Source organism: Ictalurus furcatus, chromosome 12 (assembly GCF_023375685.1).
Source record: "Ictalurus furcatus strain D&B chromosome 12, Billie_1.0, whole genome shotgun sequence".
NCBI lineage: Eukaryota > Metazoa > Chordata > Actinopteri > Siluriformes > Ictaluridae > Ictalurus > Ictalurus furcatus.
The window spans coordinates 9,348,300-9,375,771 of NC_071266.1; the positions used below are offsets into that span (position 1 = coordinate 9,348,300).

The window sequence follows — 27,472 nt, forward strand, 5'->3', positions numbered from 1 at the left end:
CATGACATCAAGCCCGAATAACAGGCGAAGAAGAAGAGGAACAGCATAATGGTGGAGGAAATGAACAACAAATCCGAAAAACGCACATAATAAAACATACGAATTGTCCTGACAAGGAAATCATCCCGATCTACTTCGGAATAAAAAAGAAAAGACATGGCTTTTGTCACGGCCAACTGGAATCCTCTTGGAGAGAATTTTTACAGGTAACAGCACAGAGGCTGAAATCTCCACCGCTAGTTAATGTAGATTAGTAACTACTACTTTAACAGCGATGAAATGAAGGGTCATGAAATATAAATGCGTTTAAGCTTGGAAGGGTGTGTTAGAAAAGCAAGTGATTTGGTAATTTACTGCTGAATATCTTCAGATCATTTGGGAAGTCATGGAAGCCTGAGGTCATGTGACAGCGGTGGTGACGTCACGATCAACAGGGAACGAATGGGTGGATTTTATCTCTTGGTTATTTCAGTGGCAATGTATTCTGTACACAGATGTAACGTGCTCAACGAAAGGAAACCGAGATCCCCATCAGCATTTCATTAAACATCTCGTTATTACAAGAAAATAATCTCGTTATTATGAGCTATGTTATAAAACCAACATAATTGATCTCATTTTTACAATATAGCCCATGGTTACCAGTTTCTCCTAATGATGATGTTTTCTCATAATACCGAGATGATGATGACAAAACACTAAATTGTTTTTGTATGCAAAGATTTAATTACCTCATGCAACAAGAAAGCATGAAAACTGCGCTCCAAAATTTGACGTTTACACCGATCAGCCATAACATTAAAACTGTCTGCCTAATATTGTGTAGGTCCCCCTTGTGCCTCCAAAACAGCTCTGACAGGCATGGACTCCACAAGACCCCTGAAGGTGTGCTGTGGTAACTGGCACCAAGACATTATCAACATTATCCACATTATCCTTTAAGTCATGTAAGTTGCGAGGTGGGGCCTCTATGGATCAGACTTGTTTGTCCAGCACATCCCACAGATGCTCCATCGGATTAATTCCTTAGATTTTAGATTTATATAAATTTCTAGACACTCATTGCTTTACACTGTAAGGGGGGAATATCTCCTCAACCACCACCAGTGTGTTGCATCCACCAGGATGATGCGACGGCAGCCATAGTGCTCCAGAACGCCCATCACACACCAGCTATTAGTGGAGAGGAGAGTGATGTAGCCAATTCAGGGATGGAGATTATTAGGGGGCCATGATAGACACTGGGGTTATACTCCTACTCTTTTACCAGAAGTGTCCTTTGATTTTTTATGACCACAGAGACTCATGACCTTGGTTTCATGTTTCATCTGAAAGACAGTGCTGTTTTTACGATATAGTGTTCCGGTCACTATACTGGAGCATTAGGACCACAGGGTGAGCGCCCCCTACTGGCCTTACTAATACCACTTCCAGCAGCAACCTTAGTTTTCCCCAAGAGGTTTCCCATCCAGGTAGTGGCCAGGCTCAACCCTGCTTAGCTTCATTGGGACACCAGGCAAGAGCTGCAGAGTAATATGGCCCTGGCTATTGAGAGCTGGAAGCTGCCTCCACCAGCTTGACTTATTCCAATAGTGCATCCTGGTGCCATTTCTGTGTGTCGCTTCCCCAGGTAAGCGCGACACACGCACCAGTCCGTCCACATGATGTAAAAGAAAACATGATTCATCAGAGCAGGCCACCTTCTTCCATTGCTCCAGGGTCCAGTTATTATGCTCAGGTGCCCATTATAGGTGTTTTTGGCAGTGGACAGGGTTCAGTATGGGCACTCTTTGTGCTACAGTAACTCTTCTGTAGGAGCAGACCAGACAAGCTAGCATTTGCTCCCCATGTGCATCAGTGGGCCGTGGGTGCTCATGACCCTATTGAAGGACTGGTTGTCCTTCCTTGGACCACTTTTGGTACAGTAGATACTAACCACTGCATACTGGGAGCACCCCACAAGACCTGCTGTTTTGGAGATTTTGCCGTTATGCAAAGACCCAGTCGTCTAGCCATCACAGTTTGGCCCTTGTCAGAGTTGCTCAGATCCTTACACTTGCCCATTTTTCCTGCTTCCAGCACCTCAACTTCGAGAACCGATTGTTCATTTGCTACCTAATGCCACCCCTCGACAGGTGCCACTGTAATGAGATAAGCAACATTATTCACTTCACCTGTCAGTGGTTTTAATGTTATGGCTGATCGGTGTATATACGCAATATCCCCATCTTGTTGATCTTGGCATCATTAAAAAAAGTTTTCTTTATAATTTTTCTTTGTAACTATTTGAATTCCTCTTCTTAAATGCAGAAATGCATCAATTTTTATGTTTTTTTTTTGTAATAAACAGGAAGATTGAGCTGTATGAGATGGGCTGGAATCTGAAGGATGGTCTCAGAGATTGTTTAATAGCTGCAGCTCCATACGGTGGACCAATCGGTAAGTCACAGAAAAAAGGAGCTGGATTTTTATTGTGTTTTTGTTTTGTTGCACTGACCAGTCTTATATGCCTTTGGGTCTGTCTAGGCATTGCGACAAGATTACTGATAGATTCTTCATGCCTCTTGATGCATCCTGATTTTTTTTTGTTGTTGACATTTTCGTAGCCTACACCCTGAATTTTCAAACCTTTAGTCAAGTCATGTCAGCTTTATTGTCCTATGTATGTGCATAATGGATATGAATAGTGCAGAATTATATAGTGCTATAGAGAGGATACAATGTAGTACACATAGCAGCCAGAGACCCATTTATCTGTAACATGGGCCTTTGATTATGGATATCATCCAACTACTCAAATATTAGGCTCAATGTTTAATTGTGTGCAGTATTTTTTGGGGGTATTTATTAAAGCCATAGAGGTTTTTAATCCTGAAGCTTCCACCAGCAGAACACATTCAGTCCAAGCTGACATTATTTATAGGCTGAATTATTTTTAAATTTGTCAAATTTGGTGATCAGTCAAACAATTATAATAAATGAATAATAAATATTACTTTGAGAATGTTGGGTTGTGGTTTCACAGACCCCTGGGGCTATGCATCATGTCCTCCTTATGATACTATTCGCTTTTTATGTGATATGAGCACAGCGTTATAAGCGTTATTCTAGCCTATAGTGTTTCTTTTTTTAACTAGGACATAGTTTGACTATTTTAAAATAGTCATTAATGCATAAGCCTCTGTAAAAGACTATGATTATATTATCATGTTTGTGCATCAGTGCAGAATAGTTCAAGAGAAACTCATGATGCATCAAAGAGTTGATTGTTGTTTTTTTTTTAATTCCTAAATTAATTCCCAAAGCAACATTATTTCTCAGGGTAATAAAAGTATGTTAACTCTTACACTCGACGTTCTGTCTCAGCTCTGCTCAGGGAGCCTCAGCGCCGCTCTCCCAGCGCCCGACCCCAGCTAGAGATCTATTCTGCGTCTGGTGGGACCCTCGCCAACTTTCCGGTAAACACCCTTGTGACAAATGGACTGCTGTGAAGTGAGAGTGTATTCCTTTTTTTTGCAGGAACAGGCGTGATTAATGTGTTTGTCTCTGTGCAGTGGAAGAGTGGTGTGGTGAGACAGCTGGGCTGGACGGTGTGTGACGATCTCCTGTGCATTCAGGAAGATGGCACTGTTCTCGTCTATGACCTCTTTGGCAGTTTCAAGAGACACTTCAGCATGGGCAATGTGAGAAGATCTGACAAACATGCACAGCACAACCTTATGCTTTGTCTCAGGATGACTTCACACTTATTAGTCCATTTGCTGAGTGTGTTCAGTGTGTTATTTTTACATTAAGGAGAAATTAAAGTGCGTGTAAATAGATCAGGCCCAAGCTTTAACTAAGACTTCACGATTCTCTCTGGTACTAGGAGGTGGGACAGAGCCAGGTTGTGGAGGCCAAGGTCTTCCATTCACCATATGGAACTGGAGTTGCCATAGTAACAGGAGCATCCCGGTTTACCCTGGCAACAAACATTGATGACCTGAAGCTGAGGAGGTTACCTGAGGTACCAGGTACCAGCACCCTGTTATTCTGTCCATATCTTTTCTTTTCTTTTTTCATCAGTATCTGTCCATAACTTTTGTCTTTCAATCAATCTCTGTTTATCGTTATACTCCAGGTCTCCAGGGGGTGCCATCTTGCTGGGCAGTGCTAATGCAGGACAGACAGAGTAAATTGCTGGTGGCAAGCGGTGCTGATCTTTTTATTCTGGACTACGGCACCTGCACTGCAGTGGTGAGGAGCTGCTACAAACAAATAAACACACACACTAATATATCTGTTTCTACGAAATAAATAAAGCACTGCGTGTATATGTGCTGGCTGGCACCTTGAAAGGACATTGTGTGTTTCAGAGCCCTCCAGGCCTTTCTCCTCAGGCCACCAGTATAATACACATGTGTGTATCATTCAGCTATAAGTACCTGGCACTGTTTACTGACTCAGGCCATGTGTGGATGGGCTCCACCAACCTGAGGGTATGTACCGTGTATAGCAGACATATACACATATAGCAGGCATATACGCATATAGCGGACATATACATATATAGCAGGCCTATACGCATATAGCGGACATATACGCATATAGCAGACATATACGCATATAGCAGGCATATACGCATATAGCAGGCATATACACATATAACAGGCATATACACATATAGCAGACATATACACATATAGTGTTTAGCAGACCATGTTCAACATGGTGGTTGTATTACAGGAAATCCCAACAATACACCAATCACCTAGTTGGGAAAAGTGTATTTGAACCAAAGAGATTTTTGTCAGATTAAAAAAAAAAATTTTTTTCCCATTTTCTACATAATTTGGTCTTGCCAATTACCACCCACTAGCTCGGGAAACCACAAACTTCCACTCATGATTCTTAACACACGCAGAGGAAAGAGCTATCAGACCTCTCCAGCATACATGAGCTCACAGATGCCCAGTCTTGGCTTAGTGTCACTGAAATTCGCTGTCTTGACTCCTGGACACGGATAGTTGTCTCACTGTCCAGATTCAAACAGTTGTCTCACTGTCCAGATTCGCGACAATTCTGTTGTGCCAGTTAGGAGACCATTTTGTCCGATTTTATTTACAGCGATTTCAAAGCATCAGCTTGACCATCTGGTTTAGGTTTATGTCTCTCACTATATTCACTATATTCACAGTCACTGAAATCACTCCAAGTTTGTGTCATGGCACAAGGTTCAGCTGTTGTTTTGTCTTTTTGTCGCTGTAAGGCTCAGAAAACTCACTTAACATTTATGTGTGCAGGAAAAACTCAGTGAAGTTGAGACCAAAGTCCGAAATCCACCCAAACAGATGGCATGGTAGGTGAACTTGCACTTGCGAAAAAAGTTTCACTCAACATTGTGTGGCTTCCCTTAAAGCCTGTTTACCTATATATGTGTGGTGGTCTGGGAAAACCCTTCATATGTCACTGGCTAAATTCTGGCAAACAACTAAAAATAATGAAAAATTGGGTTTATCATATCAATCATTATGCCCTAAAGATGTCAAAACCTTGCTAGTTAAGTGTGATTTTCATGATTTTTTTTGATAGCTACATTGCATCGTAAAGCAATACATTCTGTTTCTAATCAGATTGCAGCTGTTAAAATATCCATCATTCTCCTTCACCTCAGTCTGTTCACTTTAAGCAGATTTTAAACTGCTAGAGCTTTCTTTATTTGTGGCTAAGATGCATATGCAAAACATATTTCAGTTCAGAAAACACTTCAAATTTTCAGAATTACAGTATATATATATATATATATATATATATATATATATATATATATATATATATATATATTTTTTTTTTTATAAAGGCACCATGTAAAGGGTGCCACATTCACATATATGCACTGGTACACTGTGTTTAATAATACCCTAGGTTTAACTGTGGAAAAAGTCATTTTTCATCTTTCTCTGTAGGTGTCGCAGGCCTAAAAGTCAGCAGCCCTCAGTGGTGATCATGTGGGATCGGTACCTGTTGGTAGTAGGAGTGTGTAAAGACACCATCCCATACCACCTCGAGGACGACTCAGTTCTGATCCCCGAGCTGGACAGTGTTCGAATTATCAACGCCACAAATCATGAACTGTTGCAGGAGGTGCCAGGTTGGGAAAAATTGCCACACACACACACACTTCCTGAAACACATCTATAAACATATCAAATGATACACAGACATATTTTGTGTTGTTTGGTAGCTGCCTGTGAGGAAATCTTTAAGATCGCTTCCATGGCTCCTGGAGCGCTGCTGCTGGAGGCTCACAAAGAATATGAGGTGGGAATTTGGTGAATATTGAATATTTGTTTTTATTATTAGAAACGTCTGATTTGACCGGTATAGTAAATGCCAATCTTGTTTCGTCGGTATGGCGATGTAATACGCAATAGTAATATGTACGTGTGTATGAGTAGAAAGAGAGCCAGAAGGCGGATGAGTATCTGAGGGAGATTAAGGAGCAGAATCTGTTGGGGGAGGCAGTGAGGCAGTGTGTGGAGGCAGCAGGAAACGAGCATGAGGCAGAGACGCAAAAAACACTCCTAAGGGTGAGTAAACGTTATGCTTGGGGCTATAATGGAATTTTAAAATGTTAGGTCAAGACTATATTATTGATGGTTATTGATATTTTTATGAACATATTTTATAGTGTTTGTATAGTGTGGTTAGAGGACAAGGTTCTGTTTGCATTAAAGGAGGAGACAAAGTCTCATGCTCAATGACTAAACATTCAGCTAAAATGAAGAAATGTCTAAAAGCTTGTTCACACAAAGATAATTATTCTGGCAGTATCTCTTTATCATATTAAATATGCATAAGCCTTTAGGCAGTATCTGATGTATCTCAAGGTAAAAACCTTTCGGTCCTTTTTATTACTATAATTGATTTAATATGATATTTTTCCTCTCACTCTCCACAGGCGGCTTCCTTCGGAAAATGTTTTCTCAGTAATTTTCCTCCCGAGCCGTTTGTCAGCATGTGTCGAGACCTGCGAGTGTTAAATGCAGTGAGAGATTACACCGTGGGAATTCCTCTCACACACACTCAGTTCAAACAGATGACTGTTCAAGTGCTCACAGACCGGTGAGACAAAACCTGCCAGTGTGTTAATTATTGTCAATGTATTGTTATTATTGTTGTTATTATTATTATTATAATTACTATTATTATTAAAGCTTTGTTACACTGGGATAAAGAGTTTTAAAATAAAATAAGAGAAAATGAATGGGCCAATAGGTCGAGAAAATATGGGCTCTACTTAGCTAATAAACAGGAAATATAAAAGGAGAAAGAGAAGAAAAAGTGGTGAAAACTTTGGATAAAAATAAAAAGCCAGCAAACTCACAACTCATTGTGTTTTATACTGAAGCATTAGTATGATATTTATTATTGAATATTGAAATTCGTTATGTCTTATTCCTTTTTTTATATATCTAATTACTCTCTTCCTCACTCACTCTGTCTTTCTTTCTTTCTATCTTAGACTAGTATATCGCAAGTTGTATCCTCTGGCCATCGAGATCTGTCGCTATTTGAAAACTCCTGAGTACCAGGGTGTGAGTCGTGTGCTCAAGCACTGGGCCTGCTGCAAGGTACGGTATAAAGGCAGAGCCACACTAAGGCAGGGGTGGCTGTGGCTCCCCTTGATCACCCTTGGTATCACCCCAAATGATTTTTTATTTCTTGTAAGTTTCTGGTTCCATCACCACTGGATCACATTATTCGAATAGTTATAGAGAGTGTGTTTGCTGTGAATGTGTAAGCGATCAAGACAGCTGACAGAATGATAGGTGCTGTGTGTGTGTGTGTGTGTGTGTGTGTGTGTGTGTGTGTGTGTGTGTGTAGGTGCAGCAGAAAGAGGAGGCTGATGAGGTCATTGCAAGGACCATCAGTTTAAAGCTGGGTGATGCTGCTGGAATCTCCTACTCTGAGATCGCAAATAAAGCCTACGAGTGCGGACGCACTGAACTCGCTATAAAGGTACACACAGAAAATGCTGGCACCTTGAATACTATTCACACACGTCCTTTGGTTTTTTGTGCTTTTATTTATTTATTTATTTATTTGTTTGTTTGTTTATTTTTAATTCTCTCTTTCTCAGCTGCTGGAGTTTGAGCCTCGCTCTGGTGAGCAGGTTCCTCTGCTACTGAGGATGAAGAGGAGCCAGTTAGCACTCAGCAAAGCTATCGAGAGTGGAGACACAGACCTAGGTACACACACACACAAATTGATTGCGAAACTTGGCAGTATAGATTTGACACAACTCTGTTTTGAACAGAGATACACTGATCTGACCACAAACCCTGAAATGTCTACAAACATCCTGTTTATAAAAATCTGAATAAATGCATGTCATTTATGACACACAGTTACATTTTTAAATAATTTTGGGGTCACCTAGGAGGTCTAGCAAAGTATTAGCCACAACAGAAGTTTAATAATAAATTGATTACAATGTGCACTTGTTTAACAAAGAAAACTGTATAGTCATTTATTTGGTGAAGTTTTGTGTAGGGAGACATTTAGTTAACGTTTATGGAAGGAGTCTCCAGTGTCAGTGCTTTGTAACTCTGTAACTACGTTTTTTCTGACACAGTAAGGTCTAAGGACAGAGGACATTGTGTTTTGTGGTTTCTTTGTAACATAGGCTTCATTATTATTATTATTATTTTTTTTTTCATTAACTTCAAGAGTTAAAAGCTGGTGAGAGAATGACTGTTTACAGCTGCTATAATGTAAGTGATAACGTTAATTAACACTGATTCTAATTAAAGCCCTGATTTTTCTCTTCCCACATTCACAGTGTATACAGTGGTAACATACCTGAAGAATGAGATGAACAGAGGAGACTTCTTCATGACTCTTAGGAACCAGCCTGTGGCCCTTAGCCTCTATAGACAGGTACCATACACACTTCACCGCGTGTTAGCGTTTAACTCAGCGTGGATTTGTGCGTTTCACGTCCTTGTGTGTGTGTGTGTGTGTGTGTGTGTGTGTGTGTGTGTGTGTGTGTGTGTGTTTCAGTTCTGTAAGCATCAGGAACAGGATACGCTGAAGGATCTCTTTAATCAAGATGACGATCACCAGGAACTGGGCAATTTCTATGTGAAAGCTAGTTACAAAGAAAAGGTAGGATTCGAAGAGACTGTAGATTCTCAGTGAGAGACTTTGGTTTCATTGTGAACTAATTAATCCACCGTCTGTGTGCACATTTGGCAGAGGCTGGAAGCTCGCATGTCTTTATTACAAAGTGCAGTGGATGAGTACAACAAGGCAAAGAATGAATTTGCTGCCAAGGTGAGCAACATAATGTGAATGTGAATGTAAATGAATAAGCACATTTGTCCATCTTTCTGATGTGTGACCCTCACCTGGCACTGAAAATACACTGAGGTGATCGTTTGTATTCAGTGAATTATTCTTACTCACAGAAATATTAATCATATATTTGGCCTCTGTCTCTTTTGTTTAGGCCACAGAGGAGGAGATGCGTCTCTTGCGTTTCCAGAGGAAGCTGGAGGAGGATAAAGGCGAGTGCATCCATGGTTTCTCTCTGCATGACACGCTGATCACCCTGCTGTCTTTGGGTTTGCACAAGCACGCAGAGCAGCTCTACAAGGACTTCAGAGTGCCTGATAAGAGGTACATATCTGTCTGTGGTGATTAAATATTCAGGTCCACATCAAAATAAAAAATAGATATACTCAAATCACTATGCAAGCCTGAGTCACTGTTCTGTTACGGGGGGAAAAACAACAACACTTGGATGTGCTGTTATAGGAAAATAATCAGCGACGATGGTGTAGATAAAGAATTAGCTGATATAAATCTGCACTGAGGTGCATTGCACTTATTATAGGAGCCGTTTTTTGGATATCAGCTAACCACACTCCTTGATAATATATTCATATAAACACCACGCCTTTGTACAATTGTGCCATCCGTGTCAATGGGCATGAATATACTAAGATTATATAACTTTACATCTTCTGAGTAGAGAGTGTTTGAGAGACGGAGAGAGTTGAGAGTGTGTCACATGTGTAAGTTACATTAGTGTTTGTTCCTCACAGGTATTGGTGGCTGAAGCTGACAGCACTGGCTGATAAAGCAGACTGGGAGGAGCTCGAGAAATTTGCCAAAAGCAAAAAATCACCCATTGGCTACATGGTAAAGAGAAACATAGACTTTGAAATGAGTGTGACTTGGATAAAAACTGTCCTGTGATGTTTGCTGAACTCTGTTCTCAATCGCAGCCCTTCGTTGAAGAGTGCGTGAAACGAAACAACAAATTTGAAGCCAAGAAATATGTGTCAAAAGTCACACCGGAGCAGAAGGTCAAAGCCCACCTGGCAGTAGGGTAAGGATTTTACTTAGTGTTTGTCATATTAAAAAAAAAAATCAAGTTCTCTATTTATTTATCTTTTTTTTCTCTCAGTGATTTAGAAGGGGCAGCAGATGCAGCTATTGAAAGGAGGAACGAGGGAGAGATCAGCACCATCCTGTCTCGTTGTTCCCCCACCACAGACCGTTTGCTGGTAGAGCGTCTCAATCGCGCTAAGGCCACTGCCACCAAAAAGTGAACCAGAACATCACATGACTTTGCCCATTGCCAAATAGTGATCAGATCAGATCAGTGCTCTCCCCATTTTCTGCTCGCACTGTTGGAACCATCAGAGGGCTCTGAGCTCTTGTGAGGAAGTTTCATTAGAAAATGCACTTAACAGGGGACTCTGCAAAAAAAACCCAAAAAAACTATGTGGATTAATATAGGGCATAAAAAGAACGAGAACATGTCCTCAAGCTGTTTTCATTCCATCTATCATCAAACCTTTACTAAAACTGCAGTTACTTCATACGTTCTGTACTTACTGCAATTATGATTTAATGCTCAGCTTTATTTTTATTCTGAATCACAATTCTTTACACTTGTATAAATTAATTCCCTGTACTCTTTCATGTTTATGTTTATAACTTGGATTGCAATTAACTGTCTAAATAAATTGTAACTGTGATGAGTTGTTTTTAGTTTTTTTTTTTTGTTCTGTTTTATTTTGAAATGATTTCATGCTGATGTTGGTAGTATGTTTAGTTTCCCCCCCTATTATCACATATTTCATACAGAAAGGTTATTTGACTATGGAATGTCATATCATGATCATTCATGTTTGCTTGCCTAGCTTGTAAAGCACCACAGTGCTGTTGCACTGAAACTGCTACAGGAAAACAATCCTGGAATAACTTCAGGATGGTATTACAGCACTCTATTGTTGATTATTTTCCTGTATCAGCACACCCTGTCAGGTTTTATACCTCTTACATGACAGCAGTATCTACTCCTAGCTGAAATATTTGTGCTTTGTATGTCAGTGTAGTCAGGTTCATAACTATTTGGACAGTGACACAATTTTCATAATTTTGCCTCTGTACACCACCACAATAGATTTGAAATGAAGCAATCAAGATGTGACTGAAGTGTAGCTGTTCAGCTTTAATTCATGGGGTTTAACAAAAATATTGCATTGACCGTTTAGGAAAATGGAGGGTCTCCATATTGTTATTGCAATTTTGTGGACAGACAACAGGCCAGAAACAGGTGTATCCACATCATCAGTAATGAGAAATTAATATAACAACACATAAATAAAACAGTACTGCTTCCACACAGTCTCCAGGTTTGCCCAAAGTGTTCCCTGGATAGGTGCCGGATTCACCGCAACCCTGACCAAGAAGGATAAAGTAGGTAACTGAGGATGAATGAATGACATTTTATGCACTGTTGGCACCCACAAAGGAAGAAAGACTCCCAACTACCCAATTCTAATTCAACCCCTGGCTTTTAAGATCTTTCTGTTCAGGTTCAGACAGATTCTCTCATTGCCTTATGAACGCTGCTGTTTTCCTGAGCTGCCGATAGATGGCGCACGTCTCACCTCCGCGTCACGAGTCCAAGTGCGAGACGAACTTTACTGCAGTCATACAAACAAACCCAGAGTAAGCAGTCAGAGACAGAGACATTTTGATATCGATTGGACAAAAAGGAACAGGCTTTTCACTTTGGAAGGTAATGCATAGACGAATATAGTAAATATAGTTGTAAGTAAATATTGAACACAATAGTTGAACACAACTTTCTCTCGACGCCAAAGCCTACAGTCACGTGACCAGAGTTCATGTTTTTTTCAGTGCTCTTCATTCTGTAATGTGTCAAATGGTTGCTTGGTTTGAACTATTCTGCAAGCCCTTATGTCTAACTTTCACTGCCTTCCTTCCTTTCTCTCTCTCTGCTGTTATATAAAATGAATCACCACCTTTTGACCAATCAGAATCGATAATTCAACAGTAACATGATGTAGTGTAATGTCTAAATTATGTACATCTCTCTCTCTCTCTCTCTCTCTCTCTCTCTCTCTCTCTCTGTTTTGGACCTTTGTTTTTCCCTGCTTTCTCTTTTTTCTTTGATTTCTACACTGTAAATAAAATGTACTGTAAATTTTACTGTAATGCACTGGTACCAATACTGTATTACTGTAGTATCTTATAGCATAGTATAAAATAACATAATCCATGTATTTGTTGATTTGTCTGATACTTAAAAAAAAAATTGAGCTAAAAGTGAAGGGTCTTGCTCAAGGACCTGATCATGGCACTGCTGGGATTTGAACGCACAACCTTCTGATATGTAACACAAAGCCTTATTGACTGAACCATCACAACTCACTCAACTAGCTTGCATTGATCATGTGTTCAAATCTCAGGACTGCCAAACTGCCACAGTTTGGTCCATGAACAAGATCCTTAACCTTCAGCTCAGTTGTTGTATCCTGTATGATAAAAGCATCAGCCAAATCAACAAATGTACCGGATTATGTGTTATTTTATACTATGCAAGCTATTACAGTACCTTATTATAAATATGTTTTTACATTTGTTTACTACATTTTACAGCACTTTACTGGCAACACTGTTCAATCACTGTGACTCATTTTCAGAGGCTATGGGGACTCTCAAAGTCGAGTGTGTGGTGAAGGAGCAGAATGAGATCGGAGAAGGTCCGGTCTGGGAGGAGAAAGATGCCACTCTGTTGTATGTCGACATCTATGGCCCGAAGATCAGCAGGTGGAACTCACTGACCAATCAGATAGAGAGTATGCACACAGGTGAGCCAATCAGATATCAGGTGTACTTTGACTTAAAAACATTTCTACATCAAAAATCCTGAGTAAGCAATACTGATATTAGTGACTCAGATTATTTGGCTCAGTTCACCAATAAGAGTTGTAAATTGTTTTATAATCAGTCCCTCCAGGATTTTGCGATTTTGCCATCACAGAAATTAACGCAAAATCAAGGAAACTCTGCAATATTCAGAGGAGTTTGCTATTTTAAAAAATTAAAGATTTTCCTGATTTGGGCCAAGATGCGTCATCACAATGCACATTCAGCCAAAGCCCTCTTTGATTCACGTACGTCAAACAAGAGTACAGCTAAAAGGTCTCATTTTCCTCTATTTGCGTTAACTAACCCAATACAGCAACCATTCCTGCATTAATATTATTGTGCTTCCATGCCTGTGCTTAATGTCCATTAAAGAAGTCCATTAAAGAAATTTGTGTCCACTAAATCAATTCACCTCCTATGTTATAAGGGACCCTAATTCAGAGAAAAGCCAAACACACATCTAATTCTCACCAAAACTGTCTCTGTATTGTTATTCTGTGCCAAGCAACTCCAATATTGGTGAATTTTCAGTGTCTAGTCTTCATTTCCCAAAATATCATCCCTTCAGAAATGCGAGTCAGATCACCTAAAAGAGTCGAATCAAAGAATCAACTTGTTCAGAAACGGCACATCACAAATAAGCAATGAAAACTGCTCAAAACGGTGCCTGCTGATAGTTTGAAAGCTTAAACATTTAAAAATGATCATTGAATTAACAATGATACAGTTGAAATCTCTTAAAGGAGCATTAGGTAACATTTGTGGAAAACAGATCTCTGATGGTTAAACCGGTGGAGTTGAATAAAGATTTGAATGATTTAAAAAAAATTTTACTCATTGAGCCCACTCCTATTTCCGCCCATGTACACCAAGCCTCCAACCAAAAACTTATGGTGGGTAAACTAGAGTTAGCCTGTTAACTAGAGTTACAATTATCAAGGACTATCATGACTTACACACTCACTCAGACATTCAAATGCTTGAAAGCCAAGTTACAGCTCTATAAACATGCAACTTGGGGCATGTTTGAAGGAGCATTGGGGGCGTGTCTATAAAATGACTGACAAGAGGCCAATTCAAATAAAAAAGAAACATTCTTGACCAGATGGCTGGTTTCCAGACTGTCCCCCCCCAATCTACGCAATACACTTGTTCTGAGACAGTGGCTTAAACTATTATTTTGAATAATTTTTGCACATTATTTGTACTAGTATGAAATTAAAAATATTAACTGTTTTATTAATATGTACTTTTTAATTAATAACCTGAATTCCACCCTTTACATAACTGCTCATGAACCTTCTACCTGATTAATATCTTATGTAAGGTTTCTGGTTTTATAATCTGTAAAATGGCATTGGATTGCATTGCATAGTTATTCTTTCATTCATTTTATCTTTATTATTGGCACAGAGACGTATGTGGGCTGCGTGGTTCCACGGAGGTCAGGAGGGTACGTGATCGGAGAGGGAACACGCTTCGCGGCTGTAGACTGGGAGAAGCGTGCCATCACAACCATCGCTAACGTGGACACGGAAAAGAGCAACACCCGCTTTAATGATGGGAAGGTGGATCCGGCCGGCAGGTTTTTCGCAGGTATGTAAGGGACTCACAGTTTCTGAAGACGAATCGGTTCAGGACCTTGCTTTCCATACTGTATTATGGAACAAATGCATATTCCCTATATAATCTTCTTACAGCTTCCGTGTTAATACTGTGCTTACTTTTTGCTGTACACCAGTGATATTCAAACTGTAGGCTGAACCACTCTTGGGGAATGTAAAGGACCTTTTTTGACAATATATTTAATTTTTATTCATTCATCTTCAGTAAACACTTGGTCAGGGTCATGGTAGATCTCAGGAACACTGATCACCAGGTGGGAATTCACGCTGGATAAGACCATGCACCATGCACACATACACCTTCATGCACACGTTCACACCTAGGCGCAACTTAGAGTCACCAATCCACCTACCTGCATGTTTTTGGGAGCTGGGAGGAAAGCAGAGAACCTGAAGGAACCCACTCAGATATACGGAGAACGTTTGAAATTCCACACTGACAGTAACCTAAGCACAAAATTATGTATACGCAACTTCTTAATATAGAGACGTCCTTAAATATGCAAAAATAGGCCTACACACAGTTTGTTTCTGCATGTAGTACCGAGCCATGGAAATGAAAAATGAAAACCTGCCTTGAATTTTTGTGTGATTTCTACCCAATATAGTATATGTACATGAAAATCGACTGTATGCATAGGGTTCTCTTGAAAAACCCTTTAAGTACCCTACCCTTTTCACATACTTCAATAAGTGCACCATGTCACATTTCAGATCATATGACAAACTATTATGCTACCCTCTTAACACAAGTACATGTTGCCCCTTACTGCACTCCAAATTACGTTGTGAACACGCCATGCTAATCTCTATCACGCACTTAATATAAAGTGTACTCAACTGTGCTGTTTGTTCAATCCCGCAGTAAATTAAGTGCACACGTCTCTGTGCCGTTTCCTGTACCTCAGGCACCATGGCAGTTGAGGTGCGTCCAGCTGAGCTGGAGAGGAAACAGGGCTCTCTGTACAGTCTACACCCCGATCACTCTGTCGTCACACACTTCGATCAGGTGGACCTCTCCAACGGGTTGGACTGGTCTCCGGATCATCGCTTCTTCTACTATGTAGACAGTCTGACGTACATGGTGGAGGCCTTTGATTATGATATACACACTGGAGGATTAGGTGAGTTACCTAGAAGTGTTGGAACATATGAAAGGAAATTGTGATTAGTATTTTATGAAAATTTTTTATGCTAATTCTTTTTATTTTCACACTTGAAAATGCGCATTAAAAACCTGAATGGAAAATCCATAAATTAAAAATATATATATTTTAAGTTTTGCTGAGACGCAAACGCTAATTTATCAGTGACAAAGAGTGATAGAAATAGATTATTTAAATGAATAATCATACAACTCGCCAAGGCACTGCATATTATACACCAAATTAAACATTTTAGTTTTTTAGATTCAAGAGTTTATTGTCATGATCTTGGACAACAAAATTATAGTACTCATCCATACAGTGCCACTTTAATATTTTCAAGTTCAAGTATATTTGTCACGTGCATAAAATGTCACCGCCAATTGTAGACTGAAATGCTTGTTGTGAGGCTCAGGTACAACTGTGCAATACAGAAAAAATATATATACATCAGAAGATAAAATATGTACATCAGATGATAAAGATATACACGCACACACACACAAAATATGCAGACTATATTACTGAGTATGGTATGTATGCCGAGTTAGTATGTAAGTAAACTGCAGATCCTAACTGTAAACACCGGAATATGAGCAGTCACAGTATGTGAACAAGAGTGCAAAAGGTAGTAAAATATATAGTAGCAGTGTGCCATTGTAGTGTTTGAGCAGTCCTCTACAGACATAGGAGAGTATAAAAAGCAGATGAAGCAGCAGGACAAAATAGAATTTAAAAATAAAAAATGTAAAAATAAATAAATAGATTAACAGTTAAATTAGGTATAGTAGTTTGTGTATTGTGTAATAAATATAATCAATATACAGTGATCAGCTATAACATTAAAACCACCTGCCTAATATTGTGTAGGTCCACCTTGTGCCTCCACAAGACCTCTGAAGGTGTGCTGTGGTATCTGGCACCAAGACGTTAGCAGCAGTTCCTTTAAGTCCTGTAAGTTGTGAGGTGGGGCCTCTATGGATTGGTCTTGATTGTCCAGCACATCCAACAGATGCTCGATCGGATTGAGATCTGGGGAATTTGGAGGCCAAGCCAACACCTTGAACTCTTTGTCATGTTCCTCAAACCATTCCTGAACAATTTTTGCTGTGGTGAATGGCGGATTATCCTGCTGAAAGAGGTCATTGTGATTAGGGAATACCATTGGCATTAAGGGGTGTACTTGGTCTGCAACAATGTTTAAGTAGGTGGGATGTGTCAAAGTAGCATCCACATGAATGCCAGGTCCCAAGAACATTGCCCAGAGCATCACACTGCCTCCGCCAGTTTGCTTTCTTCCCATAGTGCCATCTCTTTCCCAGGTAAGCGACACACCCGGCCGTCCACATGATATAAAAGAAGACGTGATTCATCAGACCAGGCCACCTTCTTCCATTGCTCCGTGGTCCAGTTCTGATGCTCACATGCCTGTTGTAGATGCTTTTCGCCCCATACGAAGCAAGCTGCTTTGCACTGTGTGTTCTGACACCTTTCTATCATAGCAGGCATTAACTTTTTCAGCAGTTTGTGCTACAGTGGATTTTCTGTGAGATTGGACCAGACAAGCTAGCATTTGCTCCCCACGTGCATCAGTGAGCCTTACGCTTGCCCATTTTTCCTGCTTCCAACACATCAACTTCAAGAACTGACTGTTCACTTGCTACCTAATATATCCCACCCCTGGACAGGTGCCACTGTAACCAGATAATCAACATTATTCACTTCACCTGCCAGTGGTTTTACTGTTATGGCTGATTGGTGTATATTGTACAGAGACAGGACTTAGTCCTTAGCAGCAGTAAAGTGGTAATAGTGACCTTAGAAATATTGCAACATGCCCAAAAGTGACAGAAACATGTGAAGAGGTTGTCCATGAGTGTCCTTGAGCTGTCAGTGAGGTAGTGGAGGTATGAGTGAAACAGTAGAAGAAGGACTAATGACTGAATTACAGTTTATTTCAATATCCTGATGGCCTGCAGGTAGAAACTGTTCTTCAGCCTGCTGGCTCTAAGTTGAATATATGTATGGTAAAAGAAAAAAAAAATAGAGTAACTATATATATATATATATATATATATATATATATATATATATATATATATATATATATGTATGTATGTATATATATATATATATATATGTACTATATATATATACACCAAAAAATAGGACAAAAAGGACAACAGTTATTTTCAAGATTTTCTTAAGATCCAACATTTTATTCCATTATTATTATTATTATTATTATTATTATTATTATTTTATTTACTAGATATTTAATTTTGCTCAAGCTGGAGTCATAAACTAAATACATCTTTACCTCTTTTTTTTCCTACAGTTTTTTTCCTACAGATTTTTACTTCAACAGTTGAAGGAAACCCAGATTCCTTCTTATGCTGACTTTTTTCAGAAATTCAGACAAAATCTGCAAAACAATCGAACTGAATCCCAGCATGTAAGTGTGTAAGTGTGTGTGTTTTTGTCCTAAGCTAATCGCAGAATGGTGTACAGGCTTGAGAAAGACGAAGGCATTCCTGATGGCATGTGCATTGACGCCGAAGGTAAAATATGGCTTGCCTGCTACAATGGAGGCAGAGTGGTGCGCATCGACCCTCAGACAGGTGTGTATACCTCAGTAACTACCTTTTCTGTTAAGCTACTGTTGCACTTTTGAGGACTTCTGAAAAATGTTCCTCATCTTAGGGACCAGGCTGCAGACAGTGAAGCTGCCTGTCGCTAAAATCACCTCATGCTGTTTCGGAGGGAAAGACTACACTGATCTATACGTCACCTCTGCTTATAAAGGCATGGATGAGGAATCGCTCGCCAAACAGCCCCAAGCTGGCTGCATTTTTAAGGTATGCATTATGCTCTTGTGGAATAAATTTGTGGTCCAGGACATTTTTCAGTTCCAAGTAACATAGAGCAAAATATTGAAAATTTTTATTATCATGCCACGTTGCCCAGCGAGCACCAACTGACAAGTATAGGAAAAGTATAGGAAAATAATCAGCGGCCCTGATGAGTTTTATTCCTCTTATATCACAGCAGTTTGCCAATGATGCCATTTTTTTATTTATTATTGACCACCATATACATAGTACTTTTTATCCATTTATAGTTGTATTTAATTTTGTGGAAGACTTTTACAAAGACTGTTACAAAGTGGCAAAACTGGAGACTCCTTTCATAAAGGCTAAATAAACGTCTCATTGCAGAAATAGTCGCCATTCCAATAATCGGATAAATGTGGAGTTTTTGTCGTACAAATCCCTGTGTAATTTCTTAAGTAACTTAGGTATTACACCGAGCGCGTAAATATAAACCTGTGATTTGAGTTGCAGTGCTGTGGTATTAATAATGCAGAGTTACTGTACAGCAGATACATAAATGCAATATATGGATTTTGTATGATCGTTTATACATCTTGATTCGATATAGTCACATATTCAAGTGTTTTATTCCTGATATTGATTAAGTATTTTTTAAATTCCAGTTTCATTCCACTTTCTCCATAATAAAGCATATGCTAGTTTTCTTCTTGCAGTACCAAGAAGAACCAAAACTTGCCTTGAAATAAAGCCAGTGTGTAGTCCAGTGTGCAACGTACATGTAGAACTACGCTTGGTTAGTGATGTACATGTTTTTTAAAAAAAAAAAAAATGTTTTGTATATGCTTTGTTTTCTTCCAGGTCACTGGTTTAGGAGTAAAGGGAATTCCTCCCTATTCATTCTCCGGCTGAAGCTCCAGAGCACCTCTGGATATAGCGAATTACATGAAGACTGTGCTAATTATGTTCGCTTAACACTTCAGCAACTGACATATTGATCTAATAATGAACTGAATTCAATTGACTTGACATGAATTAAACAGCATTTTTGTCCAGCTAGAACACAATATCCAAAGTCATCCTATTTCAATTAGTACTTTAAAAGGGAATTAAAACCTTCATGACTGAATCAGTTGGCAAAAACGCTTGAGTTGAGTTTGTGATCAGTGATAATAAGAATAGAATAATAATTAGTGAATGTAATGATAATTAACATGTTGACAGTTATGTTGATTAAAACATCCTGATAACTCATGACAAAAACAAAATCATTTTGCAAAGTAATGAAAGTGATTTATCATCACATGTATATGAATTTATAGATGTTTAAATGAGATCCAAAATGTTTAGACCCTGCAGTCATGGAATACAATAATGTTGTCCACTGTAGGCTGTTTTTCCTGGGTCAGGATATTGGTGATATACTGGGAACACCGGGCATGAGATGGGAATACCTCGTGGATGGTACACCAGTGCACTCGCACACATTCAGGCACTCATTCAGGATTAGGGGCTATTTAGTGAATCCACCTACAAGCCTACATGTTTTTGGGAGGTGGTAGGAAACCGGAGAACCCTGAGGGAGTCATGGACACGGCAAGCTCAGGAACGAACCAGGGACCCTGGAGCTGTGAGACTGCAGTGCTATCTGCAGCACCACCATGCCTCCTCCATTTTAGTTTTAATTCTTTTATTGTTGATGTAGCCTTTAAGATTAGTCGTTTCTGATTATCTGGTGAAAGACATCCAGGGTATGAAAAAAATAAATTGCAGATGAACACATGCATCAACCTTAATCACTGTTTGTTAATTGGTGAAATTGTAATTAAACTTTTCATTAAAGTTTCATGTGCTATATTTTGTATTTGGGATGTCACTAGGAAAAGGGACAAGACCAACACTCTCTCTCTCTGTCTCTCTCTCTCTCTGTCTCTCTCTCTCTCTCTCTGTCCCCATCTCTCTTACACATACACACTCAGTCTCTCTCTCTCTCTCTCTCTCTCTCTCTCTCTCTCTCTCTCTCTCTGACTCGTTCTACAATCGGAAAAACACAAAAGGTGACATATCTGAACGCTTCTTCATACTAAAGACGTTGCATCAGGACCCAATAAATAAAGAAATTGCGTTTTTTTAAACTGTCGTGCGGGGGGTTACCGCATTCATTCATCTTTAATAACGATTTTATCCTGACCAAGGTTGCTTTAGTTTAAATTTTAGCAACTAAAATCCCCAAAATTCACTTTTGGGAATATCACGGGGCGGGCGGGTGCAAAAATGATTGCGGGAGAATGCGGATTTAAGATGCTAACTACAGTCACGCGCACACACTTCCGTTTCTTAGCACAGTGCTGCGTTTTTAAGGAAGTTCATAGAAGTTCATGTGACTGCGGTGCTGTTTAGCTTCCTCCATCCGGGTAACGCGCGCGCGCACACACACACACACACACACACACAGTGAGCTTGCTTCTCAGTTTGATTTCGCTTATTGAAGCGAAATCATTGAAGGTTATGATTTTGGAGTGTGAATTAGAGCATGGCTGATGGGTGGAGCTCTCTGCTGGATTCCAGATGTGCAGACTGGATGTCTCAGCTTCCTCCTCAGCTTCACGATGTTCCTCTGTGGGATCTGGCGATACCCGGTATAGGACGTCCTAATCCATCATAATCCTGCTTATTTATTGCTAATGGTTTTTAAACAGGAATCTGTTTTCTTTCAGGCAGTCACGATACCATGACATACTGTCTGGACCAGCACAGTGCAGTCCTGCCTTCACAGCCCAGGATACTGACCGTGCTGGACCACATCATACCCTGTGTCATCCGGCCGTGTATAAAGAAGTGGGCCACCACTCAGGTAAAAAAAAAAAAAAAAGAAAAGAAAAAGATGTGTGCACTCTCAGAGAAAAAAAGTACCAAACTGTACTTTGCTTGTTGACACCGTGGTACCATCAAGAGTACATCTTTCACCCCTTTAGTGTGTATTCTTCAGCTGGAAACGTAAATATCGGGTATCTTAAAAACACATAATTGGACCAAAAGTGGGCAAAAAGTGAATTAATCGTACACCACATGCAGCTTCCCAGGTAAAAGATACACTATATGGCCAAAAGTATGTCTACACATGACCATCACTCCCATATGTGTTTGTTGAACATCCCATTCCAGATTTAGTCCCCCTTTGCTCTTATAATAAGCTCCACTCTTCTGGGAAGGCTTTCCACTAGATTCTGTAGCGTGGTATAGAACAGTGTTTCTCAAGCGGGGGTCTGCAGCGTAATTGCTGGTGGTCCATATAAAAATATATTAAAATATATCATATGGCCTTCAAATGTAAGAACAATTTAAGATATGTTTTTAAAATGAACCAATATGGTTATTAGCCTGCATTCACAAATATCACGTTAGCTGAGCAGACGATCGTCCATTAATGGATTTATTTTTAATTTATTTGCAAATGAAATGATAATTTTCAACAACAAAAAAATCCTTGTGAGTGGTACACAAGTTCAAGTGTTGTGTTGACGGATAAAATAAAGAACAGATCATTCAGAAAGTCAAATTAAATGTCACACCAACAATAAAATGTAAAATAAATAAAATCTTGAAATGTTTTGATTCAATTTTAAATGTCCAATGTTAATATTATTAATGTTAAATATTAATAAAATAAAGTAGCGTATATATAAATGACTGTTAAAATATATAGAATATAATTGTTGTGGAGTGAGCGGGTCCTTGTGGATTGTTCGAAATATGAATTTGTTCTCATTCAGTGAGGTTGAGGTCTGGTACTGATGTCGGGTGAGGAGGCTCCAGTTCCAGTTCATCCCAAAGGTGTTCAGTGGGGTTGTGGGGGTTAGGGCTCTGTGCAGGACACTTGAGTTTTTCCACTCCAAACTTTACACACCATTTCTTCATGTAGCTTGCTTTGTGTACAGGTGTATTGTCATGCTGGAACAGGTTTGGGCCTTTCAGTTCCAGTGAAGCTACAGCATACAAAGACGTCCTATACAATTGTGTATTTCAAACTTCGTGGTAACAGTTTGGGGAAGAACCACATATGGGTGTGAGGGTCAGGTGTCCACATACGTTTGGTCGTGTAGTGTACATACTAATCGTAAAAAAGCTTGCCAATACCACCTCAGCGACAAGGAAAATATATATATATAAAATATATAAATAGATGTAATATATAGAATATATATATTCTATATATATATATATATATATATATATATAAATATAGAATATATATATATATATATACATATATATATATATATATATATATATATATATATATATATATATATATATATATATATAAAATACACCACTTTTCTTCCTTCTTTTCAGGAGCTGTCGATTTCCAGTCAGCTGGATTCAGGAATTCGATTTCTCGATCTAAGGATTGCCCACAAGAAGGAAGATTCAAGCTGGGTGTTTTACTTTGCACATGGAATATACTCTCTACTTACTGTAAAGGTGAATGTCGCCATTACCCGGTCTTATAATGTTAGCCATTATACCACAGAGCTGAACTGAATTCTCAAATGTGATTAGTCAGAAGGTGTTGATTAATTTTCTGTAACAGCAGCCCTGAAAGTAGTTCCAGCTGAAAGACAAATCACAAGTTTATATCAATACGCTCATTCAAGTATGTTATTATTTATGTAGTAATAACTCTGTCGCAACATGGCAGACACTCAATATAATCTAAGACTAAATAATAAACAAACAAAAAAGATATTTAACAATTTTTCTGTGAGATGCTTTTTTTTTTAGCATTTTGGAAGGAGTCTCCATTGTCAGTGTTTTGTAACAATCAGAGGTAAAGTTGTAATGTTTTTGAAGTTTTCAGGACAGAGGAGTTTGTGCTTTGTTGTAACATGACAAGCTGCATTTTTGTATCAACTTAAAGACAAAGAAATGAGAGGCTAGTGAGGGAACAACTGTTTAACAAGTGATAACAGAAATGAACTTGTTTAGCCAACATTCCCCAACATTAAAGGTAACTACAAATGAAGTAAAAATACATGTTTCATTAATAATTTTTAAACTGATTTGAAATGTTTTTTTATTCATTGTTTATTTCTGTGATATAGGTAGAATAAAGCACTTCACGAGTGCTTTACACCTAACTCCCCAATAAATGATATTTTTTCAGGAGGCGCTCACTGATGTTGCGCACTGGTTAGAGCATCACACTAACGAAGTCGTGATCATCTCACTCTCTGCTTTTAATGATGTGAACCCTGTGCAGCACTACAACCTCATTGACTTTTTGATACAACTCTTTGGCAAAAAACTCTGCCCCAAATCAGTAAGCAGCTGTATTTTCTATAAGCAAAGTACCAAAATGTGTCAATTTATTGACCTCCTCACTTAGCTGGGTGTTCTCAGGAAACTCCTTCTCTGAACGCATGCTGGACTCACGGTTATCAGGTGATTCTCTCCTACGCTGATCCGTCTGGGTCCAAGCATGAGGAACTTTGGCCAGCGTGGGATTACTGGTGGGCCAATGAGTCCGACCCGAACCTGGTCATTTCGTATCTGGAGCATAACAAGGAGACCGGAAGACCAGGTAAGATATTATTTCATGTTTATTTTACGTAAAAATGTATCAAAGCACAGAAAAAGTAACCCAAAAATCATTTTCAGAAGCATAAACAGGCATTCTTTCAAAATCAAAAACACTGCTTATCTTGATGAATAACGAATAATAATGAAACATATCATTGAGCTTAATTTGGCTACAGTTTACATACTCATACAGATTTGGACTAACAGGAAACATCTAGTTTCTGATGCATTTATTCATACTTTTTTCTCTGCAAAAAAAAAACAACTCTGTGATTAAATATTGTGTGTATGTGTGTTTTAACAAAATATTCTGATGTAATTCTATTTTAATTCGATCAAAGTTGTAGGCCTGTCTGAGAGTGTTTAGTGTCAGGATACCAGGAACTTTGCTTCCAGATACAAATTATAAACTGGAAATACTAGATGCCTTTCAAAATGAAGCTGCAACATTGCCAGTTGTGTAAACGGAAACAAAACAACTGTGAGGCAGGAGTTCTGCCACACAAAATAATCCAATTATTTGAATGTGAAAACTCATTATTTAAATGTGTACAGTAATATTTTGGTACTAATTACTATGAAATCTGGATAATAAATACAGTCTTCTCTGAAACTATTGGAACGGCAAGGCCAAATCATTTGTTTGTTCTATACACCAAAGACATTTGGGTTTGAGATCAAAAGATGGATATGAGACAAGAGTGTATGATTTTCAGCTTTCATTTCCTGGTATTTACTTCGAGATGTGTTAAACAACATAAAACATAGAACCTTTTGTATCAGACTACCCAATTTTTAGGCGAGCAAAAGTATAGGAATAAATATTCCTTGAATTAAACTAAAGTAAATAACACGTAATATTTGGTTCCATAACCCTTGCTTGCAATAACTGCATCAAGCCTGTGACTCACTGACGTCACCAAATTGTTGGTTTCTTGTTTTGTGATGCTTTTGTGATACAGTCAACCCTGCCCTGTGGAGATTGTTGGTGATGTCACTGACTGTCGTTTTTGGGGTTTTCTTCACAGCTCTCACAATGTTCCTGTCATCAGCTGCTGTTGTTTTGCTTGGCTGACCCATTCAGTGTCTGTTGCTCAGTACTTTCCAACATTAGAAATTGTTGTATTGGCTATGCCCGATGTTTGTGTAATACCTCTAATGGACTTTCCCTTTTTTTCTCAGCTTCAAAATGGCTTGCTTTGCTCCCATAGACAGCTCTCTGATCTTCATGTCAAACAAATGCAGTCTTCACAGGCGAAACTGAAGGCTAAAACCAAGAGTAGATGTTCAGAGCTATTTATTGTTTAGACAATCAATCAAAACAAACAGGACACACTCCGGTAGCAAGAAACGCCTGTCAGTCACATGTTCCAATATTTTTGCTTGCCTACAAATCGGGTGGTGTAATACAAAATGTGCTATGTTCTATGTCATTTAACACATCTACATATACAGTGGGGGGAAATAAGTATTGACATTGAAATAAGAATTGGCGTTGCCATTCCAATAGTTTCGGATGGGACTGTATAACTGAAAATGTTGGGTTTATAAAACAAATATAACTTTGATAATGGTGGGTTTTAGTATCGTGATTTCCATCGCCATAACAAAATATCAAAATCACAGATCGACTTGGCAATGCTTTCCAGACCAAACTTTGAGAACCATGGCTCTGGACCCAAGCCTTTTGCCATTTTAACATACAATTGTGCAGTAACCGTTGCTATTTTTAAAATTCCTCAGTATTTCTCATCTGATCTTGTCTTGTGTGCTGCTTTGGCCTTGACTTCACCAACACTGTGTATTCTAATCTTATGTGCATGTCGTGATATCCATCAGCTGGTTTCTTTATGGCCGGTATAAACCTCACTGAAGACACCAGGTACGTCCTGTCGCATCTCACACAGTCCATGAAGAGCATGACGCTCCAGTCCTACACCGTGCTAATGGACTGGGTCAAAAAGCAGCACCCCGGCTCCCGGAAAACATCAGTCAATATCATCTGTGCAGACTTTGTCGGGATTCTGAGAAACGAATTCTGTGAAATTGTTATTGGACTCAATATAGATCCGAAAAGATGACCAAAGAGAGAAAAATGTTACACTTTCGCATAAAGACTTGGACTTTGTGTACAGCATATTTTTAATAGAAGTTTGTACAGTTGATGATTCACAAAATAAATGATTTGTATGTCTATAGATTGAGATTTGTATATATCTCTTATAACACCGCCTGAAGCATTCAGTGCAATGCAGTGAAGTTAAATGGTGCCACCTTGAGGTGAAGTGTAAAGCATTTTCCCACCTCTATTCCATCCATTTTAAAGAGTTCCATGCTATTATTAAGCTGCTATTATTGCTATTATGCTATTATTTTATGCTATTATTAAGTGAGGCAAAGTTTCGATTTGACCCAACAAAAACTAGGTTGCACAGATATGGATTAAACCTCCTTATTGTAACTGTTCTAAAATCATAATTGATGATTGTTAATTATAGTTTGCTTTGTTTATCATGGACCACAGTCGAACGCACATTCCTCTACACATATAAGTTATATTGTTATAAATCTATCAAATTTAAGACACTGCATTCAACAACTCAAACCAGATCTGGAGACCAAGAGGGCCATGGTAAAACATTTCAAGCTGGTTTTCTATTGATTAGTGAAGAAATCCCTTCTATTTGGGATTGTTGCCTAGTTTCATGAGAAAAATCTTCTTGGATTTTTGCTTTTGGTAAGTAAATTGCAAATTAGCAGCATTTTTCATTTTTCAAGCACCATCCAAAAAGCCATAAATTATAAATGACATCTACAGTTTAATTATGATAATAAGTAAATGCTTTATTTTAATCCTTTATCAGGGCTCAGTGCAGCTCTGCAAATTAACATTAAAGCTGCAGTAAGTAAAATTAACTGTAGTAATGTTAATGGTGTAGTAAAGTAAAGTAATGGTGACTAACAGCCCAGTTTATTGGTGACCATAAAGTTTGGGGGGGTGGGGGTGTAATGAACAGGAAATAGCTGCTGTCTTTGGCACTAATTGTTT

General features: G+C 38.8%; 3 protein-coding genes across 5 annotated transcripts; all 3 read left to right on the forward strand.

Moving 5' to 3' along the window:
- The first annotated feature begins 22 nt into the window (after nt 1-22).
- On the forward strand, nt 23-11,033 carry vps16 (VPS16 core subunit of CORVET and HOPS complexes). The gene is made up of 22 exons (XM_053637219.1): nt 23-206; nt 2,351-2,439; nt 3,367-3,458; nt 3,555-3,683; nt 3,869-4,013; nt 4,121-4,236; nt 4,356-4,478; nt 5,283-5,338; nt 5,946-6,130; nt 6,224-6,300; nt 6,438-6,569; nt 6,941-7,104; nt 7,505-7,613; nt 7,867-8,001; nt 8,123-8,231; nt 8,825-8,922; nt 9,046-9,150; nt 9,241-9,318; nt 9,494-9,663; nt 10,092-10,188; nt 10,275-10,378; nt 10,457-11,033. The coding sequence occupies exons 1-22, from the start codon at nt 157-159 to the stop codon at nt 10,599-10,601; spliced, it is 2,508 nt and encodes an 835-aa protein (XP_053493194.1). The 5' UTR covers nt 23-156; the 3' UTR covers nt 10,602-11,033.
- A 908-nt stretch (nt 11,034-11,941) lies between these two features.
- On the forward strand, nt 11,942-20,697 carry rgn (regucalcin). 2 transcript variants are annotated; one of them, XM_053637222.1, is made up of 7 exons: nt 11,942-12,082; nt 13,011-13,178; nt 14,653-14,835; nt 15,773-15,988; nt 18,499-18,630; nt 18,713-18,867; nt 19,702-20,697. In XM_053637222.1, the coding sequence occupies exons 2-7, from the start codon at nt 13,016-13,018 to the stop codon at nt 19,750-19,752; spliced, it is 900 nt and encodes a 299-aa protein (XP_053493197.1). In that variant the 5' UTR covers nt 11,942-12,082; nt 13,011-13,015; the 3' UTR covers nt 19,753-20,697. The 2 variants fall into 2 exon arrangements, with proteins under 2 accessions (XP_053493197.1, XP_053493198.1); XM_053637223.1 differs by having other exon boundaries at nt 11,943-12,082; nt 12,967-13,178.
- Nucleotides 20,698-21,294: 597 nt separating this feature from the next.
- On the forward strand, nt 21,295-27,253 carry zgc:112023 (PI-PLC X domain-containing protein 1). Of its 2 annotated transcripts, XM_053637224.1 has the most exons (6): nt 21,295-21,479; nt 21,558-21,694; nt 23,197-23,325; nt 24,008-24,163; nt 24,244-24,424; nt 26,263-27,253. In XM_053637224.1, the coding sequence occupies exons 1-6, from the start codon at nt 21,374-21,376 to the stop codon at nt 26,502-26,504; spliced, it is 951 nt and encodes a 316-aa protein (XP_053493199.1). In that variant the 5' UTR covers nt 21,295-21,373; the 3' UTR covers nt 26,505-27,253. The 2 variants fall into 2 exon arrangements, with proteins under 2 accessions (XP_053493199.1, XP_053493200.1); XM_053637225.1 differs by lacking the exon at nt 24,008-24,163 and having other exon boundaries at nt 24,230-24,424.
- Nucleotides 27,254-27,472: the final 219 nt, after the last annotated feature.